The 13,421-nt window shown below is 39.0% G+C and overlaps 1 protein-coding gene across 2 annotated transcripts in view; it reads right to left on the bottom strand.

Annotated features, from left to right (window-relative positions):
- Window positions 1-9,135, bottom strand: part of nlrc5 (NLR family, CARD domain containing 5) — a 58,064-nt gene extending 48,929 nt beyond the window's left edge. For both annotated transcript variants that reach the window (XM_049573244.1, XM_049573245.1), the window contains exons 1-5: window positions 8,997-9,135; window positions 6,821-7,149; window positions 3,739-3,828; window positions 2,407-2,592; window positions 1,989-2,143 (exon numbers count right to left, since the gene is read on the bottom strand). In XM_049573244.1, coding sequence (XP_049429201.1) covers window positions 1,989-2,143; window positions 2,407-2,592; window positions 3,739-3,828; window positions 6,821-7,133 — 744 coding nt within the window. In that variant the 5' untranslated portion in view covers window positions 7,134-7,149; window positions 8,997-9,135. The remainder of the gene's footprint in view (window positions 1-1,988; window positions 2,144-2,406; window positions 2,593-3,738; window positions 3,829-6,820; window positions 7,150-8,996) is intronic.
- Between the last annotated feature and the right edge of the window lie 4,286 nt (window positions 9,136-13,421).

Here is a 13,421-nt window from a genome sequence, read left to right as displayed (position 1 = left end):
CCTGAAGACGACCAGGATCCGACATTACCTCTAAAGAAACAACGGTCGTTGGCGAAGAAGTTGTCAGATAAAGAAAGTGACAGAACCCGGATTAACATTGGCCTTGCATTTCCAAGGTGGAGAGCACTTCGAGAGCTAAAGGGGCTACAATCTGACTCGGAGCTAGCTCTTCTTCTCCTGGACAGGTAACGTTAAGTAACAACATAAAGTCAAATGTCTGTTTTAATTAGTGTTACAGTAACGTTAGGCACATGTCGCTATGTCGATTCAATTAAATTTAATGTTACAATCGTAGCATGGGTTAATGTCTGTAATGAGCTTGAGTTATTAGCGGCTCGGTCCCAGCAATGGGTCAAGTGTTACGGTTGTGTTAGGTGAGTAGCCCGGCAGCCCAGCTAACATTTGTAATTAGCATTGTAAAATGTAGCCAGGCTAAAACATCGCTCTCACTCACGGAGAAGAGAAGGAACGTTCGCGTTACCTCCCGGTGTTAGCACTAGCTGTGATCCGGCAATGGCTCTAGCCGAGTCGGCTACCACCAGCTACTGGATTAACTTACAGCTATGGAGCGCTACTACCAGCTCTTCTAGTCACTGAGCCTCGCCTCCATTTCAACAAGTATTGTATATTACATTTATTACAGGTACCATCATCATTGAAGTAGGCAGGGGAATAGCTAAACACAGCAGAGACCGAGAGTAAGTGAAAGACATCGCTAACTGCTAAACTAAGTTTAGACGAGGCGAGTGGGGGGGTGGAGAGCAGAGGTAGAGGGAGGTGTGACTCATGACACACTTTGTTTTGGCCTACAGGCAGTGCACAACAGCAAACCTAGCGGTGAAACGATTTCGCTTTTTGCCCCTTTAAGTTAAGTTTATAAACTCAGCTAAGTTTAAGTGAAACTTAATATGGGGAACCTTTATGTGTTTTTTACTGTGACAGAAATGATTTAGGCTACATCCACGCTAACACCTTTATATTTTGTTACATTTACGCCTAGCGTCCATACGGCAGCATTTTGAAACTCCTAAAAATTGAAAATGCTGCAGACCCCGTTTTAGTTTGAAAATCCGTGGGTTGCATTTGATTCTGGACAGGCTGAAACTAAGTCTTTTTTTTTTTTTTTTTTTTTAAATGATGAGGCAGACACCCACATTTGCTTCCCGAAAGAGGCTTTTCAGTCACGATGTGTCGTCAAAACATTATAGCTAGACCTGCATACCTTTATTATATAGCAGTCTTAAATGGGTACTCCATTCCCATTGCCATAACTTCCTCTGGTGATGGATAACATTAATGCTCCCCGTACCACTCTAGTAAGTCCCTATATTTGCTTTGTAACCACTTCCAATCTGTTTTTCACTGCTTGGTATGTGCATGTCCGGTCATGTGATATGTGATATGTGTGTTTTCAGGCATGTCAGTATGGATGGAGATAATATATGATACAGTGCTAAAATGCTGATGTGTACTTAAATCCTTTTAGTTTTAAAACCATGTTAAAGTATGTTAAGCCCTTAGACAGCCTTTAGATGCCTGGGACATCACTTGAGGTAATTCAGATTTCACACAGCTCCCTCTGGAGACACAAAAAAGGATTCATACAACTTTGTTCACATGTAATTCCCAAGACCTGTAAACAAACAGTGATGGTGGAGTTCCCCTTGAAGTGGAACTGGCAGCTGCTAAGGATTTGTTTGTGCTGACTCCATAGTTCACTTGCTCAAAAAGCTGTGTGTTAGATAGTTTTCAGGTGACTTTTTGCCTAATGTGAAACTTGTGTACTTTTCTTATTTACTCAAAGGTCAGGTCACATTTTTGAAAGTTTGGCATCATTTAGAAAACATCTAATGTTTGCCTTGTCGTCTTCTTGATAATAATAGTTCGATCAGCCCTGACACCAATCCCAATTAGCGCAGAACATCCCTTATAGTGATGATTTTTTTTTTTCTTTAAATGATTGAATGAAGACAAAAGGGTAAACGTACTAGTCCATGTGCCCACTGCTGTCCTAAGCAAGACATTAGCAGAGTTTTTCCAGATCCAGCCTGGCCAACGAGAACTGTCACCTTCCCTGCACATCCTTGGAGGAAGGTTTCCAATGTCACTCTGGAATCCGTAGACCCAAAATCTCCATCAGGCTCTGAGTTTGATGGAATAAAAATGTTTAGTTAATGGAGTCAAGATTTTAAGTACGCATTAGAAGGATAGTGTACTGTTTGTATGGCCAAGTCCCATCATAGGAGATGCACTGCTTTTCAAGTTTGATTTTTTTTAACTCATTTAATGTCAGTTTTTTTCTTGCCTACATGTACCACACTGAACATTTTAACTTGAAGATTAGATTTGCAAGTAAATTCAGCATATTCTTGATATACAAAGACAGGAAAAGGAAATCATGCTAACCAGGTGTTCTGCCCCCTTTGTCTGCTGGGCCAGGGGTTTGATCAGGCCTGTCCCTGCCTCTGTTCGATGTCCTTAGGCTGACCCACACATTCTCCAGCTGGACCTCCCTCACCAGGTGCTCACTGAGTATTTCCCACCTCCTTTGCAGTAAACTCACCACTGCAGCAATGTACTGCTCCCAGTGATCTGTGTACAATGTAAAATTATAAACACATTATTTCTAGAGATTAGTTTCTATGCAGAGAAAATTGTTCTCCTTGAGGAGGTGCAAAGTTGCAATACACACACAAAAAAAACCCAGCAGCCTTAATTTTATAATATAATATGCCGCATCCCACAGGGCCAGATTGTTCCTTGTTTATTTATTAATTCATATTTAACTTCAGTCTCAACAGACAAATTCCTGTTCATATGTGAACACACACACATTTTAAGAACATTTAAGAACACTGAACATTCAAAAAAGTCACAGTACGAGAACCTGATTATCTGGTTTGAAAAGGTCTGTGTGTGTCTGCCAAATAAAATTACTCATGAAATCCAAAACACTTACAAAGTACTAAAAACTAAATCAGGTGCCTGGTATTTACAGTTCATGCACAGGGAGTTGGCTCTTGGTCATTCAAGTAAGCTGGTTTTGGTTCAGCACAATTAAACATGAGAACTGGTTAAGCCTGGTAATATGATCCTCTGTAAAAGAGGGATAGTTAAGATGCCTGGTTTACTCCCACAGTTAACACATTACTGTGGAATGGAGCCATCACTTGCTTTCGCTTTTAAATTTTACTTTGACTTTTATAGTTATGGCCTGATGTTGGTAGGAAGCAACACTTACTAATAACTCTGTCAAAGTGTTTTATGTCCAGGGATTAAGGATAGTATGTCACAGGGTTGTGTTTTGTTGTTGTTGTTTTTTACTCTCTGCTTTCTTTCACATACCTCATGACGTGATTTAGTGTCATATACTTTACATGGAAAATTTCAAACACAAAAAGTGCTTTTCTCATCTCTGAGAAAATTTTTACTAACATTAAATCTTTTAAAGTTTCACATTACAAAGGGAAACAAAAGATCTCGTGTTATTTTTGACATGTCATGTTAGCAGTTTTACAGCTACAGTATGAGGACAACTTTCTTTAATGAAAATGCTTTTATCACATATAAGAATGTTTTATATATATATAAGTACATACTGCAATTGCCAGTACATTGGCAGTAAGGCTGACTCTGCCACACGGTATCTAGTTTTGGACTTTAACCAGTGAATGGCCTTTGCCATGTCAGTTTGTGGCTGCAGTGTAACAACATTGATGCATTGTGTGTATGGTCTACCAATCCGTGGGCGTTTGATGGGCTGCTGCTCTGAAGGCGGCGATGTCGACTTCCCTTCCGTTAAACTGGGGCTGGAATTTTCAGAAATATCTGCAGTGAAAAAAAAAACACAAACAAATCACACAGTGAATAAAAAATACCAGGGAATGCTGAAAAATATCCAAAAAGAATAATGTCATCAAGAAGCCTGCACATGTTGCATCCTATTCTTAGGCTCTCATTTTCAGTTTATAAATCATCTACAAAAACTTCTAGGGGAATGCCGGGGATTACCAAAGGGAAAAAAAGTCATAAGAATTACTGAAGTTATGCTGAGTGTTGCTGTTTCTCACCGCAGCTGTCTTTCACTTTCATTTTTCTACTTTAGCTTGTCAAGAGGGCTCATCTACTCTGACGCACTTAATCCGTACAGAAGTACAGACACATGTTTCACCTAAAAACAGACCCCAGGGTCACTTGCCTTATATTGTATGTCATTTATGTATTTTTCTGGATGAGCCACATTTCAATTATGGAGCTATTTTGGGTGTGCTAAATATGCAGATACACAACAGCAGAACAAAGTCAACAATAACTGAGTTTGCTTGGAAAAGATGGCAGCATACAATTTACACTATAAAATGTTGCCTTTTAAATCACTGGATGTACGACAAGATTTGTATGAATCAACAGAAAACACCTGGAGCCTGTTTAAGTATTTATGTATGCCAGTGCAGCCAGGCACAAACAAAATGTATAATTCTCTTTGCACATACATGCATACATACATACACACAAATAGTCATACTGTACATAGGCCACTGAATATATTTGTTCATGCTTGCACAGACGGCACAATTGATAACTGGCTGAGACACTGGCTCTATGGCATCAGCTGAGCAAACAGCAAACAAAAAATTATACTGTTTGCTAGGTCAGCTCACAGACAGTTTTTTGTTTGTTTGTTCTGTGCACTTTTTTTTATTTATTTTTTTTTACTGAAATCCGTAAGTATCACTTAGTATTCATTTTTCCACTCCATATTGTGTTTGCCCAACTCAGCAAACAACCATCTGTGATTCAGTACTGTGCTGAAGTCACAATTTAATGAGAGCATACTACGCCTATGGTTTAACAGTAGATGGCTGGCCAGGTGTGGTAACCACAAGGTTTAAATAATCATCAGAGTACCTCATTCAAATGAGTGACTATGCACAGATGGATTACATATTCCAAAAGTAAACAGGATTCTGATTAGACTGTTTAGATTAATTTGTTAATTGTGAAATAAAGACTAACACTGTAAATGCAATGCTAGTGAATTACTTAAGGCAATGTGGGGTTGCACTTGCAATCAGTGATGCAATAGGAGGTGCTTTCCATAACGCTCTTTTGTTTAACGCCTAGAGAGAAATGGAGCCATGCATTAAACAGTGTCCAAGTAAAATATGTACCAACACATATATGCAGGTACTGGGGAACAAGAAGTGAAGTTATGGAATAACAATTTGGAATCTTATAAAAAACTCATTCTGTTGTTCTTTTACTGATGACCTATTCTACTATACTATTTGACCTACTGCGCAATAATCTGGATTTTGGGAGGAATTTAGAGAGAATTTATATTGTAGTTATTATTTTACTACTGGGTATCAGTCCTACTACTATTACAGGCTACAGTCTGACCACAAAACTGAGGTTTTACTTCAGAACAAAGTCTCAGGGGACAGTGTATTGTCATGGATACTGTCAGCTTCAGGGGACTGTCGGAGCTTCCAATCACCTCACCACCTCATTTCATTACTGGATGTTGGTTTATGGCCTTGTGGCCCTGCCTGCCGTAGGAGGACAGAGTTCACCCAGCCTAGATGTCACACACGTGTGTTTCTCTGTAACCACATGTTGACCCCTGTGACTACCCCCTTGTTACATTTAGTTACAGGGAATGCAGGCTGTAATCTAAAGCACTTGTATCTTGGAGAGAGAGACAGGAGAGACAGGGTGGAGAAAGAGGGGATGACATTCAGCAAAAGCCTATAGGCTGGAATCAAACCTGGGCAGGTGAGCTACAAGGGCCACTGACAGTATTATACTGTTACACAACAACAACAAGTGAGTGATATCTAAGGTGGGTGAACTGTCTATGATGATGGCAAGCAGAGCCATAAACCAGCAGTGGGGTGAACAACAGCTGAGACTCTTGAGAGTCTTGAGAAGCCGATAGTATCCATGACCATACACTGTCCCCTGGACCTCTGCTCCCATGTAGACACACAGATTAACCCCATGGTCATCTTAAGCACCCTAAAATTATACAGTAACACTGTAGTTTGTCTCTTTCTATAGTAATACGTCATTTTGAAATAAAATCACATCAGATTTATAAAGTGATGCAGAGGTCGTCACCCCATCTTCCCTGGAACATCCAGATTTTGGCTCCACCGTATGCTCATACAGAGCCCTGTGATAGTAATAAAATAGGTACAAAGTAGTTAATTAAAGGGAAATTTCGGTTTATTTCAACCTGTCTCCTATCGTCCTAAATTTGTTTCAAGTGACTAGTGACATAAAAATAATAGTTAGCATGTTAGCCGTTAGCCTAGATACAGCCGTAGCATCAGACCTGTTAAAACATAAGTGAACGGGCATACCTTCAAGTGCAAAGTTAGTCCACTAAACAAGCTTTTTTTCCACAAGGACCGCCTCATATCGTTAGGATAAATGTCAGAGAACATACAGAAAACGAAGTGTAAACGTGTTGTCTTACCTTACCAGTGTGGTGCCATGTTTGTTTACCATTTAGCTCTGCTTTCCAAAGCGCTGTTGAAATATTGCGAGAACAAGCAGCTATCTCATACTATGCCTGAAATCACTATGTTGCGGGCCGTAATCTGAAGTGTTACCTGTCATTTTTGCTAAGTTATCCTTTACTACACATACACATTAAGTTTTATTTGACATCATTTCTGCCTTGAATGGACTATCCTTAAAACACTAAGCTATCTTTTCCCTAAACCTTGTATGAAACTAAACATAATGACTGCACTGAAGCCACTTAACCACTCAAGCATTACTTGTCAAAATAACATCATTTTGTACTCACTATTTGCATATCCAGCTATTGACATGAGCCTCGACTCCAGGTGCATGGGGATGTTCTCGCATAACATACACATGCTCTGGAGAAAGCTGCAGCAATCTGTAGCGCTGGCCACCCTGAAGTACTCCAACATAGCTTTGATTTGTTCTGTTGTGGGAGCCTGGTTGATATTCCATCTAGCATCACTCGGCATCATTTGACATAGCTCCATTATGATCGCTGGTGACTGACTGCTAATGATGTGGAGCAGTTCTGAGGATTCCTGAGCCAAGACGAGGTTCACATTTTCATCGTCAGGGTCAACTTCCTTATCCATGGTCAGACTCCATCAGCTGACAAACAAACACGCAAACATGAACACAAGCACACATTCATAAACTCACACAATCACAATCTCAATCTCACGTCATAGACAGCTTTAACTGAGGAAAAAATACAACAAAAGTCAACTAATGGAGAGCCACCTACATTTTTGTAGGATTTCTGTTAGTCAGAAAAATGCAAGCATACACACTTTAAACACTTACACCTCAGAGGACTATCAACCTAATGACCACAATCAACATCAGCATCACACAGAAAGCCATTACTTGCAAAGTGGACACAGAGAAGCAGATTATGCCATTTCATGTAAAGGAGTTAAACACAGTGCTCCTTTTTTCAGTTAGTTAGCTAGTTTTTTTGATGAAACTTCATTAATAGCCTAAAGGTATTTTACCTTCTACAGTGAGTTAATAGACATGTTCAAGAGTCACAAATGACTTAATTTTGGCTGCAGACTCCTGTGCAGCATTTGACACCGCTGACCATTCTATTCTCATAGGGAGACTTAAACAGTGGGCAGGTATTACTGGAATCGCTCTGCAGTGTTTTGTTTTTATATATAAACAACAGGAAACTTTTTGTCTCTGCTGATTTTCCTCAAGAACTCCTCAGTCAAAACATGGAATACCACAAGGATCAGTATTGGGACGTGTTCTGTTCATACTATACTGTGGCATATCTCCAAATGTAGGTCACTTCCATCCTTCAGTAACAGAGAAAATCACACATGCTCTTATATCCTCCTGCCTTGATTACTGTAATGCCTTGTTCACCCGCCTAAACAATGGAGCTACACGTAAGTTCCAAATTATTCAAAATTCAGCAGCTAGACTTTTGTCCAACACAAAACAATCCTTACACATCACACCTATTTTGGCTTCCCTGCATTGACTTCCAGTCTCTTTAAGAATCCATTTTAATCACATACAAGGCTCTTAATGATCTGGCACAGGAGTAAATATTTGACAAAACAGGCTCCACAGGTCTGCTAGTCTAGGTCTTTTTGCCTGTTCAGTTCTGGCTCCTAGGCTCTCAAAGAGCCCCCCAATGAGCATCACCTGACTCTGTTCAAGTCTTAAAACCTACTTCTACATAATGTTTCTCCCTAGCAGTTAACAGACTTATTGTGTATGATGTGTACAAATTTGCAGCCACATATGTGTTTGAGTGTATATGTAGGTGTATGTATGTGCTCATGTTTTATAAATCTCACTCTTGTATTGTATTTTCTTAACCTTGGAAAGCACTTAATGCTTTCAGCGCAAAAAAATCTCCTGCAAATAAAGACATGTTCACTATCATTTATAGCACTAAAACGTTTCACACACTTGCTCTGGTTGGTTTTAAATATATGTAATTAACTTACCATTATTGTATAGGCCTGGTTTTGTTTTATATTTTTGTTCAGTTAAGATCAGTGTGACTATCAAATAATGTTGTCAATTAAAAAAACGAGGGTAAATTCAGCAAATTATAATAATTACGAAAGAGGCACCTGAGATAGTTGTGCTTAAGTCGACCCGAAATGTCCAACATACACTCGTTTGCGCAGCACCCTATAATGCCTTGTTTTTTCAGTAGATAGCTCGTGCGCACGGGTTATATCACTTTTTGACGGCCATAAAGCTTAATGTCCTCAGTGTACATTAACTGTCCCAAAACAAGCCCATGAGGACAGAAAGAGTGCTTTTACCTGATGCCCTCCAGCCGAGGTCATTTAAGGTAACGAGCATCGCAGTGTGCTGAGTCTTTAACCTGCAGGGAGCTCTACAGAAACAAGGCTGCACTAAACGGTGTAGGTCCTATTCGTTTAAAAGTTAACCAATACCTATATAGGGGAAAAAACGGCACTCACCAACAATTGTTGTCGTAGACTGCATATCTCTGCAGCCAGGGTATCTCTTATTTAAAAACGAAACCAAAGGCAGGGGATTTAGTTTTGGTTTCGTTTTCGCGCACCAACTCCGATTCAAATAATAGCGGAAAGGCAGTCATTGTGACCGGAGGGCGAAGACAGAGAGAGAGAGACAGCATGCCTGTGTCAGTGACTACAAAATGTGGGTTTCTGGCGGTGAGCGACATTTTGTCGGAGTTGTTCACAGCTCAGCCCACATCAAACAAACACACGTGTCGTGTGTGCTGCTGGGCTGAAAGACCTGTGGCTCCAGGTTTCATGAAAGCAAGTGTGTAAACAAGGATCAGACAGAGCTCGTGGATAGGGTCACATGTGCCATTGCGTGGACTGATGTATGAGTTACGTCCTGCATTTCAATCAGGTTTAATTTACCATAATGGTAAGTATTGCATTAATTCGTAACAGCTAGGTGGAAAAAGCCAATGCTTAGTGACCAGCAAAGAGTCACGAACATGTTCAAGCACTAACTGGCGTCTGCATGTGCCTTGTAGGCTACTGTTTTGCTGCAGAGCCCCAGTCCACTCAAATCCACTGCAGAAAGTGTGGGGCTCTTGATTTTAGCTATGACTCAAAATGTGCCGCTGTGAGGTTTGACTTTTTCCACCCAGAATAATACATAACCGTGGCTGTGATCTGATTTCAATCAGTCTGAGATTCTGAGAGATAATCTGTTATGATCTGTTTATTTGCCATGATCCAGAAAACGTGGACCTAATGGTACCTGTAGCAATATACTATTGATATCAAATATTTTAATTTATCATAGAAGCGCCTATGATCTATGTTCCTTGAGAAACATACTTTCTGCAATGCTCATTGCAAAAAGATGATCTGTAAGTGCTCTCAGGGAGACAGAGCAATCAAGGTGCCCCATCATTCTGCTCCTTGCCGCTCATCCCTTGGTGAGCTGCAGTCGCTTTTTATCCTCATTTTTTAGACACAAATAGATTACAGCACAAGTGGTTGAAGCGTTTCTACACTCAATTGCTATCTCAATTTGGTAACTAGTCAGCAGGCTGGCTTTTTACAGAAGCTTCAACAACTGTCTTGTGCCTCAAATGTCTCACCCCCACCACACCACCCAACCTCTGACCTCCCAACCTGTCTTTTCCCTCTCAGTACTCCCAACACCTATCTAATTTCATTGAGCATGCGAAATGCAGCACGCGAAATGTTAGGTGAGCTTACATAAAAATAATAAAAACAAAAACATCAGCACATTTATTACAAAAACAAATGATTTATGGACTTGCTCTCAGCGCAGGTAGACTGTTGAACAAGATGAGCATATAATGCCCTTCTCTTTTGTTTTTTTTTTAACTCCTAGTGGGACACCACTGGCAGCCACCACATAGTTTAATTAGTTAATTAGCTAATTTTGTCACTTAAGACTTTGTTTTTAAAAGTTAATTTCGGAACACAGTAATTATTTCAGTCAAGAATTCAAAAGGCGGTCAACAAATCATTGTGTTTGGTAAGCATTAATGAATAGGAGAGCAAAATTGTAACTTTGACCTTTTTCTTTTCAAAGTAGCCAAAATAGCATGACTCTAACATCTGACCAAGTGAGGTAAACCCTGGAGTGGGAGGACTTGCCTATGAGCCATCAATCAGCGTTATGCTCGCGCAACCGCCTGGGTGGGCAAACCATAACCTGAAAATCACAGCAAGTAATCTTAAACAGTATTTGATGAGAAACACGAATAAGAAGCATTGTAGGAGTCAGTGTGTGTGTGTGTGTGTGTGTGTGTGTGTGTGTGTGTGTGTGTGTGACTGATTTTACCATCCCACCAAAACATTTAGTAAACATACTATTCAGTAAGATCTTAACAGAGACACATGTGGTGTATTTTCACAGTAAGTATTTCACTATTCTGTTTTTCTCTTCTCCAACGGAGCTTCAGTAGATTGTACATTTGTGTGAACATTACATTCACAGCATAGACAAACATATGTTCAATCCATTTCACATGATTGCATAACAGTTCACCAATAAAGCACATTTTCTGACATCCAAGGTAAATCTCAAAGCAGTGTTGTGGCAATATTTTCTGTTAACAATTACAGTATGTCTTCTAATGTTTGGGGCTGTATTGCGTATTGGTTCAAACATTATTTTTGCTTAATCAATATACAGTCAATCAATCCAGGGCGAGCTTTGTACCCTCCCACTCTTTGATGACATGAACACTTCCGTAACCTCACACAGCAACATTTAAAACTACTCAAATTACATGATGGAGTATGACAGAGGGGCCCTAACAAATGTGGCTCACAGAGAAATAACAAGTGTTCCTCATTGCACCCAAAGTTAGCTGACAACTGGCTCACTCTGACCGCTAAATACAACTCCCTCTGTAATATAGACTGAATGTCCTCTAAAAAGACACCATAGAGCTTGTAAAGCAATGACTGTATGTTTCAGGAGACAGCTACATTCCTGTAAAATAGTGTTAAGTTAGTTAAGACAGCAATCATAAATGTGCAATTTATAAAGATAATTACATTCAATAAAGGTTTTTGGTTACTTTGATTAAAGATATAACATAGTAAGTTATTTCTTGGTATGTTTACATGTGCACAATAAAGATCTCCATAATAATCCAATTTATGTGATAAAAATATTCAGATTATTCAGAAGAAAAGATTTTTATTGAGCTCAATACGGTTTCTTAGGATGCCTGCGGAACTTTTGGGTTGTGTGTGAGCGACATAAAGATTAATAATTATTAATTGATTAATTAATTATTACATATTAGTTATAATCAAATAATGATTAATTATTCATTAATTAATGATTGGAAAATTGATTGTAACATCATGTCATGTCAAAACACGCACCAAAACTACCGTGCCCCTAATCTGTTTCCAAAAAACAAAACCATCCTCTCATCTGCTCATCTCTACTCACTTGAGCACAAGCAAGTTTATTGAAGAAATTACCAAACAAGCTAAACCACAAAAAAGCAGGACTATAATGTCAACTGTCATCTACCTCTCATGTAGGCCTATTTACTGTCTGACTGTCTGATATAAAATTTTAAATTCCTACTATAAATTTCAAATTTCACAGCATAGTCTAACATTGAAGACTGTCAATCAATCAATCAATTATGAAACATCTTAAAGGTGACTTATAAGATGTGAGTTATAATATAACAGATCTCTGTTACAATAATTTTTAGCATTTTAATATATATATGCGTGTGTGTGTGTTAAGAAAAGAACTCAAAAGCTACTCCCAAATTTAGTACCAGCAAAATATTTCAAATGCTTCAAGACTCAGCTGTCATCCTTACCATATTTGGCATGTTAGTCTGCCTGAACCTTTGCTTTGTAAGCACACCAGATTGAATATAAGGGGTCCAAGGAGAGGCTCAGGGAGTGTGGTGGAAGACCAGTGAAGTTCCTGCTTGTGGTGAGGTTGTCTACTATTATGCATTGTACCATTTACATGTATTCCTCTTTTTTTAAAAGTAGTCTACAAAATATACTGTCATGTTAGACTGAAGGTATGTCTCAATATTCCATGCACTCTGTGCATCTTTGGCACAGGATTAAATTTCTATTTTTTTTTTTCACATAACTTTACAATATAAATGTGTAGACAAAGTTCACATTTCATTTTTGATTATTTTTCCTGCACTAACTAACATATAATGTTTTCAGTAGGTTTGTGGAATATAACATTCTTTTCACAAAGGGAAAGAGTAAGGTATGTACAACTTTTACTCTTGATTTTAACATATGTATAAATGTTGTGTGTTTAATCAGTAACCTCAGGTGTTGTGCATGCAATATGGACAAAACTAAAATAACAACTGGTGTTAATTATAACAGGAATAAGCCAAGTCAGTTTTATTTATATAGACCAATATCACAAATCACGAAATTTGCCTTAAGGGGCTTTACGATCTTTACGGCACAAGACACCATCTGTCCTTAGAGCTTCAGACCACTTAAACAGGGAAAAATGGGAGTAAACTCAATAAGAAAACCTAAGGATGGATCTCTCCTCCTGGATAGGAAGGCATGCAACAGATGTTGTGTGTACAGAATAGACCAACAGTAAAAAAAAAAACAAAACAAAAAAACAAAACTGCAGCATAGGCAATCTCTGCTGTTGGTCTGAAAGGCTTTTATGAAGCAAAAGTAAAACATTATTTTGGTGTGAACATATTACTTTAATATAACACCATAACACCACTTAAATCTTTTTTTAACTAGATTTTTAGAGGTGTTTTGCCTTTATTTGTTAGACCAGCTATAGCATGATGGGGGACAGACAGAAAGGGGGGGATTGCATACCACTGCGGCAAGGACACAGCCTTTGTACATAAGATGCATGCTTTACCAGGTGAGCTA

Source organism: Epinephelus fuscoguttatus, linkage group LG4 (assembly GCF_011397635.1).
Source record: "Epinephelus fuscoguttatus linkage group LG4, E.fuscoguttatus.final_Chr_v1".
NCBI lineage: Eukaryota > Metazoa > Chordata > Actinopteri > Perciformes > Serranidae > Epinephelus > Epinephelus fuscoguttatus.
This window is presented reverse-complemented; position numbering and strand designations above follow the sequence as displayed.